The sequence below is a fragment of the Bos indicus genome, chromosome 20, assembly GCF_029378745.1.
Source record: "Bos indicus isolate NIAB-ARS_2022 breed Sahiwal x Tharparkar chromosome 20, NIAB-ARS_B.indTharparkar_mat_pri_1.0, whole genome shotgun sequence".
Lineage (NCBI taxonomy): Eukaryota > Metazoa > Chordata > Mammalia > Artiodactyla > Bovidae > Bos > Bos indicus.
In genome coordinates, this window is record NC_091779.1 from 38104346 (window position 1) to 38124187 (window position 19842).

General features: G+C 41.9%; 1 protein-coding gene across 1 annotated transcript in view; it reads left to right on the top strand.

Annotated features, from left to right (window-relative positions):
* Nucleotides 1–10898: 10898 nt before the first annotated feature.
* Nucleotides 10899–19842, top strand: part of LOC109575088 (UDP-glucuronosyltransferase 3A1-like) — a 37991-nt gene continuing 29047 nt past the window's right edge. The window contains exons 1-2 of the mRNA XM_019983164.2: nt 10899–11598; nt 14111–14212. Coding sequence (XP_019838723.2) covers nt 11505–11598; nt 14111–14212 — 196 coding nt within the window. The 5' untranslated portion in view covers nt 10899–11504. The remainder of the gene's footprint in view (nt 11599–14110; nt 14213–19842) is intronic.

Genomic DNA, 19842 nt, shown 5'->3' on the forward strand with positions numbered 1-19842 from the left:
CAGTAGGTCTGTTTTGGTTGTCTGTTTTGTATATATTGATGCCAGCCAACTAATTCAGCCCTCTCCTCTAACTTTTTCTCAAATTTTTAGACGTTTCTGGGTCATGCAGCTCAACTTGTACTTTTAAATTGTAATCTCCCACCCAAATTTCCAATATATTGAAAAAAATCTGCATATAAGTGAACCTGGGCAGTTCAAGCCGGTGTTCAAAGGTCAACAGTATTTGTCTTTTGGACATCGGTCACAGCTCACAAGGAATGCCATTAATATCCTTCCATTTGGCATAGAGGAAAATATATACTGTCAATGGCACCCCAATCCAGTACTCTTGCCTGGAAAATCCCATGGATGGAGGAGCCTGGTAGGCTGCAGTCCATGGGGTCTTGAAGAGTCGGACACGACTCAGCGACTTCACTTTCACTTTTCACTTTCCTGCATTGGAGAAGGAAATGGCAACCCACTCCAGTGTTCTTGCCTGGAGAATCCCAGGGATGGGGGAGCCTGGTGGCTGTTGTCTATGGGGTCACACAGAGTCGGACACGACTGAAGTGACTTAACAGCAGCAGGGAGAAATTCAAGACCAGAGAAGACAGTCCTGGTAAATTCAAGCCATTCAAATGCAGGTGAAGTTTTCCGGTGAGTGGGGTCAGAGAGAATGAATTAACCATTATAATGTGTGAATCACAAGTTAAATTTCATGCACAAGCATTCTACTAAGAATGGGCTGAGTAAATTCAATTACCTATTTCAAACAGATAAAACAAGTTGAAGGTTGAATGTTAATTTCTTGCAAAGTAGTCAGGACTCAGTATTATTGTAACAATCAGATCAGATCAGATGAATCGCTCAGTCGTGTCCGACTCTTTGCAACCCCATGAATCGCAGCATGCCAGGCCCCCCTGTCCATCACCAACTCCCGGAGTTCACTCAGACTCATGTCCATCGAGTCAGTGATGCCATCCAGCCACCTCATCCTCTGTCGTCCCCTTCTCCTCTTGCCCCCAATCCCTCCCAGCATCAGAGTCTTTTCCAATGAGTCAACTCTTTGCATGAGGTGGTCAAAGTACTGGAGTTTCAGCTTTAGCATCATTCCTTCCAAAGAAATCCCAGGGCTGATCTCCTTCAGAATGGACTGGTTGGATCTCCTTGCAGTCCGAGGGACTCTCAAGAGTCTTCTCCAACACCACAGTTTAAAAGCATCAATTCTTCGGCGCTCAGCCTTCTTCACAGTCCAACTCTCACATCCATACATGACCACAGGAAAAACCATAGCCTTGACTAGACGAACCTTTGTTGGCAAAGTAATGTCTCTGCTTTTGAATATGCTATCTAGGTTGGTCATAACTTTCCTTCCAAGGAGTAAGCATCTTTTAATTTCATGGCTGCAGTCACCATCTGAAGTGATTTTGGAGCCCTAAAAAATAAAGTCTGACACTGTTTCCACTGTTTCCCCATCTATTTCCCATGAAGTGATGGGACCGGATGCCATGATCTTCGTTTTCTGAATATTGAGCTTTAAGCCAACTTTTTCACTCTCCACTTTCACCTTCATCAACAATACATAGACACAAAAGAACTTTCTACCTCAACCTGGATAATCCTTAGGTTGAGTGTCTTCAATAGGTAGGTATTATCCAGAACTCAGCTGTATCCTCATAACTGTAATGGTGCTTTATATTCACAAAGTATTGAGTACATGAGTCAATAGTCTTACCTATGGGTTTCTTGTTAAATACTGTTGAAAATTTTGGCCTGTGTTTTCAACTATGTGGCCGGTTTTCAAAGTGTTTGCTGTGATCTGAAGCAGGGCTGACTGGAAGTAAGTTTGGGCTTTTTGTTTTCTTTTTCTTAATAGACAGTTGTCCCATGTTTTTGCGAGTCCCTTGGTGGAGTGTCTCTCTGTGCAGACAGCTGAGACACTAGAGGGCGCTCTTCCCAACTTGCTGTGTGACTTGTGAGTTGTCTAAGCAGCTCACAGTCTGATCTTTTCCTGGGCATAGAATTAGAGGGGTTGGAGAAGGCAATGGTACCCCACTCCAGTACTCTTGCCTGGAAAATCCCATGGGCAGAGGAGCCTGGTAGGCTGCAGTCCATGGGGTCGCTAGGAGTCGGACACGACTGAGGGACTTCACTTTCACGCATTGGAGAAGGAAATGGCAACCCACTCCAGTGTTCTTGCCTGGAGAATCCCAGGGACAGGGGAGCCTGATGGGCTGCCGTCTATGGAGTCGCACAGTCAGACACGACTGAAATGACTTAGCAGCAGCAGCAGTAGCAGCGTCCATGGGGTCGCGGAGAGTCGGACACGACTGAGCGACTTCACATTCACTTTTCACTTTCATGCATTGGGGAAGGAAATGGCAACCCACTCCAGTGTTCTTGCCTGGAGAATCCCAGGGACGGTGGAGCCTGGTGGGCTGCAGTTTATGGGGTCGCACAGAGTCAGACATGACTGATGCGATTTAGCAGCAGCAGCAACACTGATTTTTAGATACATAAATTAAGTTTTTAAAAGTTGAAAAAACAGCCTCATTGTAAGATATGTTTCCAATAAAATTTTATGTTCTGTTAGGTGATCATGTTTATGTAGCTTTGACAAAGTGAATGCAAGTATTAAAAGAAAGTGATAATTTAGTAAAAATATTGGGCTCTTATAGGAACTATAAATATTAACTTGAATAATATTTATGATGTTCAAAGTTATGAGAGAATACTCAGTACAGTGCTTTCATGCATAAAGATACATAGATTAAAATTAAATTCTCTGGAGAAAGTGGAACATAAATAAAAACTCAAGAAGAAAATGAATGACATAAAATTTCCCACTGAAAGTTGACAGCTCATTATCTATATTAAGAATGAATGATGGTATCAGTGCTGACATGCTGAGATTTTATAACTCACTGCATACATTTAACAGAATGGTGCAACTATTTATTGTTAAATGATATGATTACAATGACTAGAAATGACATCCTATTCAGTTATTTGAACTTAGACATTTTAGATGTCAATTAAAAATTTATTCTTACAAAGTATAAATATAGTTGAGAAGATCACTTTTTTTGTCAGTGGCTTTCACAAAAAGAGGATTGTTTTTCCTTCATGAGAAGTAGATGGGAGGGAAGCAGGCAACTGATGGCAATGGTTCCATAGCTCTACAATGTCAGGAATAACATGTTTATAATTCCCCCTCATGGTTTCAAGATGGCTGTCCAGCTCCAAGTATCATTCATGTCCATGTCCCAAGGAGGACAAAAACGGAGAAGGGGAAATATGAGCTAGTAAACATTTTCACAGAATTACCTTCCCTCTTCCTCTCACCAAGAGGCTTCTTTCCTCTTGCCTAGAATCTTGTCACTGAACCAGTCAAGACTGTAAGAGAAGCTATGAAAAACTTCTGCATTGGCAGCTGGTGAGGATTAACAGCTATAAGTGGGTCATGGGTTAAACAACCTGTAGTATTTGATGCACATGGCAAAGGGCCTAAAAACTCTCCACAATGCTTGACTCATATAAGATTAATTTTCTGTGTTTTGAAATTTTGTCCTAGTCTGTATTTATCCAGTTCAGTTCCAGTTCAGTACAGTTGCTCAGTTGTGTCCGACTCTTTGCGACCCTATGAATCTCAGCACGCCAGGCCTCCCTGTCCATCACCAACTCCCGGAGTTCACTCAAACTCATGTCCATCGAGTCAGTGATGCCATCCAGCCATCTCATCCTCTGTTGCCCGCTTCTCCTCCTGCCCCCAATCCCTCCCAGCAACAGGGTCTTTTCCAATGAGTCAACTCTTCGCGTGAGGTGGCCAAAGTATTGGAGTTTCACCTTTAGCATCAGTCTTTCCAAAAAACACCCAGGACTGATCTCCTTTAGAATGGACTGGTTGGATCTCCTTGCAGTCCAAGGGACTCTCAAGAGTCTTCTCCAACACCACAGTTCAAAAGCATCAATTCTTTGGCGCTCAGCTTTCTTCACAGTCCAACTCTCACATCCATACATGACCACTGGAAAAACCATAGCCTTGACTAGATGGACCTTTGTTGGCAAAGTAATGTCTCTGCTTTTGAATATGCTATCTAGGTTGGTCATAACTTTCCCTCCAAGGAGTAAGCGTCTTTTAATTTCATGGCTGCAGTCACCATCTGCAGTGATTTTGGAGCCCTAAAAAATAAAATCTGACACTGTTTCCACTGTTTCCCCATCTATTTCCCATGAAGTGATGGGACCGGATGCCATGATCTTCGTTTTCTGAATGTTGAGTTTTAAGCCAACTTTTTCACTCTCCTCTTTCACTTTCATCAAGAGGGTCTTTAGTTCCTCTTCACTTTCTGCCATAAGGGTGGTGTCATCTGCATATCTGAAGTTATTGATATTTATAATGTTGACTAAAACAGATTCACAATGTGAGAGTTGTGAGTTAAGTTTTATTTGCGGCAAAATGAGGACTCTGGCCTCGGAGACAGCACCTCACATAGCTCTGAGAGACTGTCCCAAACAGGTAGTGGAGGAAGGTCAATATAAAAGATTTTGGTGAAGGAGAAGTTCAATGCAACTAAGCACTTACTTTACAAAAAGTTTTCTGCAAGTCACAAGGAGCTCATGTCACCATGAAGGGAGTTAGTGCTTTTCTAGATATGAAAAGATGTAAGGATTGGGATCATGAAATCAGTTCCTGAACATATCTGCCTATCAAATCATCAGACAATCTTGGCACAATGAAAAGAATAACTTTTGTCTCTTGGTTACCATCTCTGACTGGGACTGAGGAGACTTCTGGCTCAGAGATGACCTCAATGACTTTCTCAGTGTGATGGGGACCACAGTCAGGGTAAGGGAGGGAGTGGTTTCCTTCACAGAGCCCCAGCCTCGATCCCTGTGCAGATGAGAAGAAGGGGATGGAATTGTGACTATTGATTCCAAGGACAGTACAGAGAGGAAGATGTGCTGTCCATCAAGGGATTATTTCCACAAATGAGTGGGAACTAAGTTTCGTGGTTTCAGAAGGATGAAAGTCACCTTATTTAGAGTTCTGTAGAACATGTGATTTGCAAATGGATTCTCTTGTCAATCAGCATAACTCTGAAAACTTCTGTGCAAAAGACTTTATACTATTGACTGAAGGTTAAAAACAGCAAAATGCCCCTCCATGTGTGGGAGTATGTGGATGTTAGACCCATTAACAGGTGCCAGTTTTAACCTGAGCATTCATGCATACTGTCCCCGAACTGTTCATCAATCCTACCCCACTCTTTGCTAATCTTCTCCCCTTTGCCTGGCATTAAGGTTTGTAAAATGCTGGTAGTAGGGAACAGGACTGAGGAGGCAGAGCATGACACAGGGACTTTTCTGCTGGCTTTGCCCTTCATAAGCTACAGAGAATCCAATGTTATTTACAGTAGAAAGAAGTTCAAGCAACAAGAGCAAATAAAACCCACACCTTCCCATAAGTGGAAACTACAAAGTTCTAGAGGGTTAGGTCAAGAGGAATAATATAAAAAAGAGAAAAAGGCCATAGAAGGCCCAAGGATGAGTTAAAACTGCACCTAGAAGGAGAATAACTATATTTTGTATAAAAATCTTGAAAAAGAAGTCCTGGTAGATCAAAGCTATGACACCAGGAAAGGGACATGACACCATGAGGGGACCCAAGGTAACGGTCTTGGAAACACTTCATTTCTGAAGAAGGAGAGGTAAAAGGGAGCGAAAGCTCCCTTTGGGTATTGGGTTAAAAAAAAAAAAAAGCAACCAAAGGAAACATGAGTCCTCCAGGACAACAGGAAGCTAGAAGACTGGCCAATACAAATCCTTAAAACCATCACCAAGAAATAAAAGTCACACATTAACGAGACTGTAGTTAGAGACATATTTATAGAATTCTGTATATTATTAGACATCTGTCCATCACTGGATAGCTATATCATTCAAAATGTTAAGAACAGGAACATGAATGAAATAGTGACTTTTTTTCCACAATTAAAAAAATTTAATTAAAATATGTATGTACAGTATAGCTAGAGACTCACACGTCTGATATGTTTCCTACCTGTCCACAAAGAGCAAATTTAGAGTATTTGGCCTGACATTTTCTTTTTGATCCAATGTGAAATGGTATGTTGAAGTTGTGGTAAGTGGCTGCATTAACTGGTCCCCAATTGCATTAGGATTATGGAAACTAGGAAATAATGGAAATCGACTACTTAGAACACTTCCTAAGACCAGTTATTAACTAGATATCTCTTTCTTTCTTTTTTAAAAAGTTTATCGGCTGCCTGGGTCTTCATAGCTGTGTGTGGGCTTTCTCCAGAGTTGCAGAGAGCAGGAGCTACTCTCTAGTTACGGTACATGGGCTCTAGAGTGCATGGGTTTCAGTAGTTGGGGCACCCGAGCTTGGTTGCCCTGTGGCATATGGGATCTTCCCAGAGCAGAGATTGAACCTGTGTTCTCTGCGTCAGCAGGCAAATTCGTAACCAATGGACCACCAGGGAAGTCTGTTTTTTTTTTTTTTTTTTTAATATAATCTTATCTTTCAATAGTTTTGAAAATAAAAAATGTATTTGAACTTTTTATCATGTTCAAATGCAAATACAGTCAAGAAACTACATTTTCAAGATATTGATATAGAAATAACAGTTATTTGCTAATACAACCATGGGACCAGGAATGAGGCAGTTGGATTTCTGGTTCCAGAAATGGCAGGCCAGGTTTACCAGTTATGAAGCTGTTGTTTCTCAGCTTTGAGAAACTTTGCCCTGCCTTGTGACACTGGCAATCTGCCAAATGCATGCCCAGCTCCCTCCCTCTGGGACTCTGCAAACAGGCGACACCAGAGGAAGGCCGCAGAGACAGGTGGGGACTTGGGGCATCCTATGCGCTCCCTGCTTATGCCAGCAACACCACAGGGATGGTTTTTCATGGTGGCAGTGGCGGTTTTAGTGCCAGGAGTGCTTTTCTGTTTGCAGCTCTTCCGAAATACTGGAGTCAGCCTCCCTGGGCCCCTCACAGATATTAGCACTGGCTGGTGACTGCCCCTCTCAGGTCTGGGTTTCAGTTCTGTGGATTTCCTTCTGTGGTCCTAAAGCATCAACACCAAATGAGCAAGACACTCCTCCATTCTCCTTCCAAGCTTTGCATGGCTCTCACCACCAAGACTCTGAAAGTGAAAGTCGCTCAGTTGTGTCTGACTCTTTGCAACCCCATGGACTACACAGTCTATGGAATTCTCCAGGCCAGAATACAGGAGTGGGTAGCTGTTCCCTTCTCTAGGGGATCTTCCCAACCCAGGGATTGAACCCAGGTCTCCCACATTGCAGGTGAGAGATTCTTTACCAGCTGAGCTAATAGGGAATCTCAAGAATATTGGAGTGGGCACATATCCATTCTCCAGCAGATCTTCCCAACCCAGGAATTAAACGGGGGTCTCTTGCATGGCAGGCAGATTCTTTACCAAGGCTCTAAATTTTAGTAACTCTCACTTCTTTCCTTTGTTCCCTTAGCACAAGGGGGTGGTGGCAGCCTTCCATAGCTACTAACTCTGTAATGCCTCAGTATCTCTCATTACTTACTGAGTTCTCTGAAATCTGGTGTAAAGTCTTTAATAAATACAATTAATAATTAAAGTAAAAAATAATGTTTCCTGAGGTTAAAAATATAGACTCCAAATGTGGGACAAAAATAGCGTGTAAGTCAGGAGTGGGTAAATGGAACTTCTAAGGTCCTTGTGTTGCCCAGAAGTAGTAGAGATAAGGATTAATTTTTGACCTTGATAAGTGGTAAAGGCATGTTGTGAATCTGGGATACTTTATTTGGATAAAAGAGACAAGAGGGGAATCAGAGGGAGAAAATGGAGTAACAAAAAGTATTCCAAGCTGAAAAGGAAGACAAAACAGAGAAGAAAAGAAAGAGTAAGAGGGAGAAATAAGAACATGGTTGATGTAAACCTATACACTTCGGTTCGGATACAAAAATTGACTGGCTTGATTAACAACAAGCTAATTGCCATTTCAAGAGGCACATCTAAAACATGGGGATACAGGAGGGTTGACTATAAAAGGATAGAAAAAGACAGGCCATGAATGCTAATGGAAAAGAAGACCTGAATAATTAGGAATAACATCAGACAGACTTGAGGTAAAAAGCTTTACTAGAGACAAAATTGGTACTTTTGTAATGAAGGTGAGTTATTTCACTGGGACTGTGTGAAACTATGAAAATGTATACATACTACTGGTGTGACCTCAAAAACTGGAACAGCAAGAAAAATTAGAATCATGGAGAGTTTAAAAAGTTTTTAATGACAGATTTCTAATATTTGTAAAATCAGAATTTTCCCATGTCCAACATTTAAGATTATAAACTCCTGGCAAATTTTCTTTCCTCTATATTCTCACCTATTTTCAACATTGCCTCCATCCCCTGCCCCAAATTATTCTGAAGCAAATCCAAAACACTCTGATACTTCATCTGTCTTCAAGAACGGATCTGAAGAGCCAAGGTATCTCTTTTTAAATAACCACAATAACATTATGATACTTCTCCAAATGAATAGTAACTATTTAATATCATCAAATATTATGCTCCTATTTCTCTGATATTCATACATTTTTAGAGCTCGTTTGAATCATGCCATCTAAAATTTTTATATTCCCAATACCCCCCACCCCTTCCTCTGGTAACCACATATCTGATCTCACAATTGCCGTTTGAACACAATACCTTAAAAACTGTGTTGTCAGTACAAAAAAAAGAGAACTGCAAAAAATTGTGTGGTCTATTAAGTAGGTTTGTTGTTCACAGTTGGTGGATTGGTACCTTCTTTCAGTGCTCAGTATGATGGAGCAAAGGAGTAAATATCAATACACCAAAGAGGTTGAGAGATTTTTTAACTTTAAAAAGGAAATTACAAGTGTGAAAGTGGCAAAGATTAGAATCATCACTGGTTTGTATTGAAATTGAAGGTATCAGTGTGAATGCATGCTTTTTTTTTAATAAAGTAGATATAAACCTGACTATATAGAGAGATACAGGTATGTAATATTTATATCTATATCTATATGTTTCACAAGTTTCCCCAGTGGCTCAGCAGTAAAGAATCCACCTGCGATGCAGAAGCTGCAGGAGACATGGATTCGATCCCTGGACTGGGAAGACTTCCTGGAGAAGGGAATAGCAACCCACTCCAGTATTCTTGCCTGGAGAATTCCATGGACAGAGGAGCCTGGTGGGCTACAGTTCATAGGGTTGCAAAGGGTTGGACATGACTGAAGCAACTGAGCACTATATATTTCATAACTGTCCATTTGGGGGATATAAACAGTGGTGCTTCAATAACAGTGAGTACTTCTAGTGCCATATCCAGGGTTCTAAACACCAATTCCTACTAAAAGGGTTCCTAAAGGAATGGATAAATGTAAAACAGAGGAAGGGAAAGTACAAGCTGAGTCTAGAAATCATGTGCAAGCAAGAAAGAAAAGTCTCCAAAATAATGACAGTAAGAGAATGTATTCCATTGAAGAAATGTGGATCCAGGAGTAAAGACTGATAATAAATGAATAGAGACAGATAGATAGGTGGAGGGATAATTAAATAGATGGGGCAGAAGGCAATTTTGTTAGCAACAGTATTTGCTGTTTATACACTAAGTCGTGTCTGACTTTTTGCAACCCCATGGACTGAAGCACACTAGGCTTCCCTGTCCTTTCCTATCTCCCAGAGTTTGCTCAAATGCATGTCCATACAACAGAATGCTGTATGATAAATGAAGAAAGAAAATGGAGTTAAAATCATTAATTTGCCACAAAAGGAATAATTGAATCAGTCAATAAATAGAAAACATAATAAAATGAGTGAGTGAAATTTGATGAAGAACAGAATTTACACAGTTTCAAAAGGACTCCCCACAACTTATTTCCTAATTTGGGCTAAAAAATAGTAGTTTTACAGTTGAGAATCTCACTGGACACCACCTTCAACAAGTGATCAAAGTTATTATCACTAGTATTAGGACAGACTGACATCTCGGGCTTCCTGCTGTGATTCACTGAAATGGAATCAACACAGCTTTTGTAGTATTCCTGCTAAAACTCTGTAATGTCAAGTAGAATGAGAAAACATCAGATAAACCCAAATTGAGAGCCATTTTACAAAATAAATGTCAGACATGAAAGGAAAACAGAAAAGCTGAGAAATCAATCCTTACTAAAGGGGATGAAACAGACATGATAGCTAAATGCAGTGTGTGATCCCAGATTGATTCCTGCACCAGAAATTAATATTACAACACAGGATATCTATTGAGACAGTTGATAAAATTTGAATAAATTTGTAGATAAGGTAATGTGATTACACTAATGTCAAATGGTACCTTCATATTGCAGATCAATTTTTTTTCCCCATCGAGAAGACATAATATCTGAAAAGATGACAGTTATCAATGTGTATGCTTGTAATCCGGCTTCCCTGGTGGCTCAGCAGTAAAGAATCCACCTGTAATGCAAGAGACATGGGTTCAATCCTTGGATGTGGAAGCTGTCTTGGAGAAAGAAATGGCAAGCCACTCCAGTATTCTTTTCTGGGAAATCCTGGCGGGCTACAGTCCATGGGCTGCAAGAGTCGGACATGACTGAGAGACTAAACCACCACCACAACACATATACTCACATAGCCTCAAACAGTATGGCCCAAACACGGAGGGAGGGACTTGGAAGGGAAAAAAGTGCAATAATTATTAGGAGAGTTTAAAATTTTTTCTAAAGAAAAATTTCATACTTTTATAAAAATAGAACATCTTGATGCTCACCAATCCTATTTTATGATTCCCATTCAGAATTAGTTTCAGCTTTTAGAGGTTCAGTCTTCTGAACCTGGACTTCCAGAGGTGTTTAAATCACTACACTAGCAACTTTCATGAGTGAGTTACTCAGTACTTTCCAAAGAAACTCTGAGCAATAAAGGTAAGTCACTTTCCTTTGGTAGTCAATTTCTGAGATCCTGAGCGTGGGACAATCAGTAGAGATTTTAAGCAGGTACCAGGGAAATGGGGCGTTCCGATGGCCCTAGGAGATCTTTAGGGCAGTTCGAAAGGAGATGGGGGTCCCATAACTTCTGGATGGATCCCTGAAAGGGAGTTGGGTCGGCACCATTTGGAGGTATAACTTTCTTCGATGTGATTTCCTAAGGTCCTTACCATTACTGGTTCAGAGTGTTTTTCTATCCGGAAGGTGTGGTGATTACGTGGATTGAGAGGGTTAAGCACACTAATCCCTCCTCCCCACTGCCCAGATTTAGGGAGGGTGAGGACAGAATATCCAATGGTGTACTTTCCTGGGGAGGAGAGGCCAAAGGGCGAGACGGACGTATAGAGCAAAGACCCACAGGATCTCTGTCCCCTGCTCCTGGCCTGCGTCTTTCCTTCACTGCCTGCGCGCTGCGCGTGAGAAGGGCGCGCGGGTTCCGGGCCGCCGGGCGCGCAGCTTAGGGCTCGGCTCCGCAGCCTCTCCGGAGCGACGATGGGGGCGCAGCGGGTGCTTCTTCTAGTCATATATTTACCGCCTGCGCTCCTGCTCTCAGAGGCCGCCAAAATCCTGACTATATCCTCACTGGGTGAGTGCTTGGCTGGAGAATCAGGACAGGCTTGTCCCAGGCTCCCGGCCAGTAGTCATGCCAACAGCCCCCTTAGTCAGAGGGGCTTTTCATATGGTTTTCCAGGCTGGGTTTGCGTCCTAGGCTAGAGGAGGGAGAGGCTGGCGAGGGTTGTGGGGCAGAGAGAGGTCTCTACTACCAAGGTGAAATTATTGATAGCCCTGGAGAAGAGCAGCAGTTTCCTAAGCTCTGGATGCGCTTCCCTGTGGGCACAGCGGGAACCAGAAGTTTTGGTCTATTTCTGAGCTTGAGACCCCAGGCCGTCTCCTCCAAGGTACCTGCGGGATTTTGAAAGGGTCACTTTGAACTTCTGAGCGGTGTGCAACAGATGCCAGTAGAAAGTAGAAGGTGGAGTCCATTTCAGGCTCTGGGGACAGGTGCTCCTGGGACAGCAGCACGAACTGGGACTGTTTCCTAACTGGAAAACTGAGCGGGCGGGCAGACGGGAGGACCCCAGGGCAGTGGCGCATTTGGGAGCCCCTCTCTCACCCGTGCTGATGGAAGCTTTTGAAGGAGAGTGGAACCGTTGATTCTGCGCATCGTGGACCCAGTTTTATTTCCATTACTTTTGCCCCAGAGAGAACAGAAGACAAAAGGGGAAATTTTATCAGGATAAGGAGTCCTCAGAGGATGGAGTTTCTCCATGAGTTTTATTTGACCCATCCTGAAAAGATGGTGGGCTCCCTAGCTTGCTTTTAGATCCCAGAGAACCTGGGGATCCTAGAGCTGGAAGAAATCACAGAACTCCTCTCACTGGGCCTCCCTTTTTATTTCCTGAGAGGAAAACGGAGGATTAGGGAAATGAGGTGCCTTTTACAAGAGTACAACAGACCTCTCTCCTGGCACACATTGGGAATTCACTTATGATTTCTTACCTCAAAACCATCCTCTTCCACAGATTCCACTCTTTTCCTTTTTTACAGTGGGGATTTCTAAAAAGCCTATTATAAACCTATTTTTCAATGATAGAGGTAACAGAGAAAAAGTTTTCTCTCTTGAAAGTACACTGTCCTCCAGCCTCAACTCCAAGGACAGAGCTGGGGCAGTTAACCAGGTGCTGGAAGCCCCACCTTTGCCCCTTATGAAGAGCCACGTGAACAGCTGTGTCTGTGCCAACCTCTTCTCCCTCGCAGCCATTTCTTCCAACAGTTAATGTGAACAAGAGCAGGCAGTCTAAGCAGGGGTACTATGTTTTATGTAATTTGTGTTACCTCATGCAACACAAGTATGGATATGAAATACTAGAGTAACTCCCACAGACACACACTATGTAGCTCTGTACCTCTCTCTGGGTTTCGCAGGTGTCTCAGTGGTAAAGAATCCACCTGCCCATTCAGGAGACCAGGGTTTCCATCCCTGGGTGGAGAAGATCCCCAGAGAAGGAAATGGCAATCCACAGCAGTATTCTTGGCTGGGAAATTCCTTGGACAGAGGAGCCTGATAGGCTATATAGTCCACGGGGTCACACAGAGTCGGACACGACTTATCAACTGAGCCCTGCTCGTACTACTCACCACTGACCCGATGATTATGGGACTTTCCTCTCTCTAAGACCCCGACTTCCCAACTTTGGCAAGTCTGTCCCTTCTCTGGAGATCTGGCTTTCTCTGTTGCTGAGACTCACAGATGCAAGAAAAATGCCCCATGATCGTACATAATTTTAGATAGGCTATTGGTATAATGGAGCTCACATCTCTCCCAAGGATTAAGCCTCTCTTTCTTAAAGATCCCCGGATTGTCCTAGGATGGATGTCCTGTTTCTCATGCATATAAGATAATGCAAGCCCATCCTATGGACCCCACAGTTTTCCTGCTTGTCTTAGTGGATGTGAGACATTCAACTGAGAAACTTCCTGTGAAATATATTTGAATCTCAAGCATTTTGGCTCTAAGTGGTGGCTCCACATCTTTTCTTCCAATGGCTGTTTCTTAGAACCAAATTCAAGCTTCCATATTTCTGGCTCCTACTCTAGCATTCATGTCCAAAGAGAAGAATTTCAGAAATAGCTTGGATTGACTGCCTATTAGGAACACTCCACACTCACATGCATGGCACTGGGCCAGAATATCTACCAGTACAGTTATTTTTTTAGGCTATGGCCTCTCCATAAGACCCCAGCTAAAATGCAGGGTGTGCCTTAGGCTCAGGAACTCCAAAGACTTAAACACCAAAATTACATTACATTGTTGCAAAGACTGCAAGTCATAAGAGGGAATCTTTAGTGGAGGATTGCCCTCCACTACAGGTCAAAGATAGTGGAGGTCAAAGGTAGATAGGTCAAAGATCTGGGCAGGCAGAATATAGGTATCCAGTTTGGGACTTAACCAGAGTGAGAAAGAGGAACTGGAGAAACTCATCTTTCTCTGCTCACTGTCAGCTTTCTGTTATCTTACCCTGGTTTGCCCCACACCTCCACATCAATTTCATACCCTCAGTTCTCGTCTTCACAAAAATGATATATATTTTTCCTAGGTGGAAGCCATAGTCTACTAATGCACCGGGTGTCTCAGATTCTTCAGGATCATGGTCATAACATCACTATGCTTTCTAATAGAGGAAGAAGTCTAGCCTCAGGTATCTTTTCTCATAATTATTGAATTCTTCAATCCCAGCCAAAAAGAGGCAGTGCCCTTTGTATAGTACTGCTTAACGCAAAACTTTTTTGAATCTAGTATTGAAATAACGGACAAAATGTGTGGGGGGTGTGTGTATGTTTATGTTAAGTGCTGATATCTTTTTTTTTTTTTAGAAAATGTTCCCTCTTCATTTTTTGGAAGCATTTTATTTTTAGATCTATTTATTTTTAATTGAAGGATACTTGCTTTACAATATTGCATCTAGGTTTCTACCAAACATCAACATAAATCAGCCATAGGTCTACCCATGTCCCCTCCCACTTGAATATCCCTCCCACCTTCGTCCCCATTCCACCCCTCTAGGTTGTTGTCGAGCCCCGGTTTGAGCTCCCTGAGTCATACAAGCGCTGGATATCTCAATAACCTCTACATTTTATTTGTCTATAGTTTACCCCCTTATCTGGATGTTACTTTATTTCAGGCAAGCCTCCATACATTATTATGGAAAAATCAGTCGCCTCATGAGTTGTATATAGCAATGTCAGAAGTTCTTGAGTTACTGAATCTAGTGACACCGGTTGAAAGAGTTTCAGCTAAAATGAAGCTTATTAATCCGATCAGCTTTTCTCTGTTGACAGATAAAGATACAGAGGCTCAGGGAACTTGAATGATTTGTTTGAGTTCACATAGCAAGTTAATCAGTTCAGTTCGGTTCAGTCGCTCACTCGTGTCTGACTCTTTGCGACCCCATGAATTGCAGCATGCCAGGCCTCCCTGTCCATCACCAGCTCCCGGAGTTCACTCAAACTCACATCCATCGAGTCGGTGATGCCATCCAGCCATCTCATCCTCTGTCGTCCCCTCTGTTGGGTGAATCTGGGACTTTAAGCTCTGGGTTTCTCCATCAGAGTTGCTAAAACTTAAATTAAAAAAAAAAATTTGCAAAATTAAGCAGCTTTGTTGGAAAAAATAAGTCTGAGCAATTATAAAATTCTGAAGATGAATTTCCAGCTTTGCTGTTGTTTAGACTGTTCTAAAGAGCTCCCTGGTGGCTCAGACGGTAAGGCATCTGCCTACAATGTGGGAGACCCGGGTTCAATCCCTGGGTCAGGAAGATCTCCTGGAGAAGGAAATGGCAACCCACTCCAGTATTCTTGCTTGGAAAATCCCATGGACAGAGGAGCCTTGTAGGCTACAGTCCATGGGGTTGCAAAGAGTCCTAATACCGTGTTAATCACCTTCTAGATTGGGTTCCATATTGTTCATCAAATATCCCTTCTATCCATACCCCTTTGTATCTGCCTTGACTGTCAGTCATGAACATTTCATTTTGGTGGTTCCCATGGCTTTGAGAAACTGCCAAAAGACCCACTATCTCTTTTAAAAACTTACACAACACTCCAAAATCTGCAAACAGTTTGGGGGTTCCTCTTAGTTTTACCTGAGTTTTAATCGAAGTTCAGAGTTTCTTTCAGTATTCACATCTCAATGAAAATTTCTTAGGTTTTGAAATAAAATATTCATTTTTCTCTTCCCTTGATGGCAGACTAAGATGTTGTATCTTTCATTCTCAGGGCTAAGGTGAGCACCACTTGATATAGTGAGGAGTGCATGAGTCCAGTTAAAGTACCTGTTTAGATAACTTCCCTGTAGTGATTTTTATTTACAACTTAAATAAATGACTTCAAAAATTTAAAGTAGCAGATATTTCTGATATTAGATGTACTATTGTTCCCATCAGTAACTGAAATCACAAGTAGCAGGTTCCACCCTAAAGAGAACTTAATTGTCTGAAGTTCTGACTCTTTTCCTTTCCCCAAGACAGCTTCTCTGTATCTCTGTCTACTAGCTGGATGTTCTCCATGTAACAGGTCCTCTTTGTTTTGGGGGGAACTATATAGTTACATCACTGATCGACTGGCTTACACACACTCAAGCTGATATCTGCCTAGAGTAACTTTCTCTTGACTGGACAATTCTCACTCTTTTCAGCAAGTTCTGTGTTCTTTGGGTGTGTAAGTATAAGAGTACATCAAAGAAACTCTATGTTGGAATTCAGGCTTTTAACTGGGCTTGTGGGCTCTTCCCTTTATCAAGTGGTGAGTGTCGGACAAAACTAAGTGAGTTCACTTTCACTTTTCACTTTCATGCATTGGAGAAGGAAATAGCAACCCACTCCAGTATTCTTGCCTGGAGAATCCCAAGGACGGCGGAGCCTGGTGGGCTGCCGTCTCTGGGGTTGCACAGAGTCAGACACGACTGAAACGACTTAGCAGCAGCAGCAGCAGTAGTCTCACCTTAGCCCTGAGAACAAAATATACAATATCTTAGTCTATTGTCATCAAAAGAAGGCAATTTGGGGGGCTTATAAAGCTTAATAAAATACAACTGTATTTCCCTCTGAATTTTAGAACCAGCTGAGAGAAAGTTACAAGAGTTAGATAGATGAATATCAAAATGTCACCTTTATCAAGTTGGTTCAGGAACTTGTCCATAGATATTCATTAAATATCAAAGTTAGGTAACAGCGTGGAAAGAGACCCTGGGTCTCTACAATCTCTGGGTGTTATTCTGCCTCATCATTGGTAGTAGCCATCCCCGGCTTTGGGTCAGTTTAGTTCAGTTCAGTTGCTCAGTCATGTCTGACCCTTTGCAATCCCATGGACTGCAACACACCAGGCTTCCCTGTCCATCACCAATTCCCGGAACTTACCCAAACTCATGTCCATCAAGTTGGTGATGCCATCCAACTATCTCATCCTCTGTCGTCCCCTTCTCCTCCTGCCTTCAATCTTTCCCAGCATCAGGGTCTTTTCCAAGGAGTCAGTTCTTCGCCTCAGGTGGCCAAAGGATTGGAGCTTCAGCTTCAGCATCAGTCCTTCCAATGAATATTCAGGACTGATTTCCTTTATAATCAACTTGTTTAATCTCCTTGTGGCCCAAGGGATTATCAAGAGTCTTCTCGAACACCACAGTTCAAAAGCATCAATTCTTCAGTGCTCAGCTTTCTTTATAGTCCAACACTCACATCCATACATGACTATTGGAAACATAGCTTTGACTAGACAGACCTTTGTTGGCCAAGTTATGTCTCTGCTTTTTAATATGCTGTCTAGGTTGGTCATAGCTTTTCTTCCAAGTAGCAAGCGTCTTTTAGTTTCATGGCTGCAGTCACCATCAGCAGTGATTTTGGAGCCCCCCCAAAATAAAATTTCTCACTGTTTCCATTATTTCCCCATCTATTTACCTTGAAGTGATGGGACCAGATACCTTGATCTTAGTTTTCTGAATGTTGAGTTTTAAGCCAACTTTTTCACTCTCCTCTTTCACTTTCATCAAGAGGCTCTTTAGTGCTTCTTTGCTTTCTGCCATAAGGGTGGTGTGAGGCTAGTTTGAAACTACTTCGGGTAGTTTCATCACATGTATGCACTGAAACAAACTCAGGGAGCTTTTCCTCTATGTGGTGCTCTTTTGCTTTTCTGGCATTCTGTGTTATGAATTCTAGCTGCTGTGGGAGACAGCCAGGCCAGATATGGGTACCTCTTCCATGAGCTGTACCCTGGAAATTTTCTTCAGCCAGCCATCAATGCCCTGAACTGCTGGGTGTCCAATGTCTAAAAGCCATTTTATTGTATATCGTTCTTTTATTTTTTTAGTTGTTTAAAGTAGGAAGTAAATATAATCTTGTTACTTCCTCTTGGCCACAGAAATTCCTTATCTTCATTATAAAACATTTTTGAAGTAATATTGCATAAACTGCACAATGGCACCCCACTCCAGTACTCTTGCCTGGAAAATCCCATGGATGGAGGAGCCTGGTAGGCTGCAGTCCATGGGGTCACTAAGAGTCAGACATGACTGAGCAACTTCAATTTCATTTTTCACTTTCATTCATTGGAGAAGGAAATGGCAACCCACTCCAGTGTTCTTGCCTGGAGAATCCCAGGGACGGGGGAGCCTGGTGGGCTGCCGTCTATGGGGTTGCACAGAGTTGGACATGACTGAAGCGATTTAGCAGCAGCACATATTTAAAGTACATATGTGTATGTGTATATATATATATATATACATATACATACAAATATATGTATAACTGTGAAACCAACATAATTCAGATAGCAAAATATATTTCTTACCCCCAAATATTTCTCATGTCCTTTTGCAGTTTCCCCTTCTGGTCCTCTCTTCTTACTTTTCAATTCTCATTGCCAGTGAATTGCTAATATGTCACCATATGTTACTTTGCATCTTCTAGATTTTACATAAATTTGATCATAATTACTCTTATTTTACTCAGCATAATTATTTTGAGATTCATTTACATCGTGTGTCTGAATAGTTCATTCCCTTTTATGCTGAGTAATGTTCTATTGTGTAGATCATCACAGCATGTTTATTGAATTGCCTGTTGATGGACATTAGGGTTGTTTCCAGTTTTGCACTATTAAAAATAAACCTGCTATAGACACTTGTGACCAAGGCTTTGTGTGAACATGTGCTGTTTTTTCTCTGAAGTAATTGCTAGGAATGCAGTGACAATTAGGTGTATGTAGCATTAGGTGTACCCACTCCAGTGTTCTTGCCTGGAGAATCCCAGGGACGGGGGAGCCTGGTGGGCTGCCGTCTATGGGGTCGCACAGAGTCGGACACGACTGAAGCGACTTAGCAGTAGTAGCAGCAGCAGCATTAGGTGTATGTTTAACTTTTTAAGAAATGGTCAAACTATTTTCTAAAATGGTTCTAACATTCTACTTTCTCACAAAAAGTGAGAATGCAAGTTCCATGTGTACCAAATCTTTGTCAATACTTGGTATAGTTAGTCTTTTCAACTTTAGCCATTCTTGTGTAGGTGTTTAGTTGTATTTAGTTGTGGTTTCTGTTTGCATTTCCTTCATGACTGTTGATGCTAAGCATTTTTTATGTGCTTGTTACTCATATATCTTCATTGGTGATATATGGGTAATACATGATTTATCAGGGCTTCCCTGGTGGCTCAGACAGTAAAGCATCTGCCTGTAATGTGGGAGACCTGGGTTCGATCCGTGGGTTGGGGAATCCCCTGGTGAAGGGAATAGCAACCTAGTCCAGTATTCTTGCCAGGAAAATTCCATGGATGGAGGAGCCTGGTAGGCTACAGTCCATGAGGTCACAAAGAGTCAGATACTACTGAATGACTTCACTTTCACTTTTCATGGTTTGTCAGATTTTTCCCATTTTCTTTTTTTGGCCACTCCACCCATCTTGCAGGATCATAGTTCCCGAACCAGGGATTGAACTCACTCTCTGGCAAGGAAAGCACTGAATCCTAGTCCATGGACCACCAGGGAATTCCCAAATTTTCCCCATTTTTAAAGTTGAGTAGCTTGTTTTCCTGTTACTGAATTTTCAGAGTCCTTTAAATATATATTTTGAATATAAATATTTCATCATATATAAGCTTTGCAAATATTTTCTCCCAGTTTATGGCTTATCTTTTTCATAGCAGTATATTTTGAAGAGCATAATTTCTAATTTTGATGAGATTGAATTTCATGCTTTTGCTTTATGTATTGGTATGAATATATAATTTTTTGTTTATTCCACTAACATAAATTTCACTGATTGATATTCAAATGTTAAACTAACCTC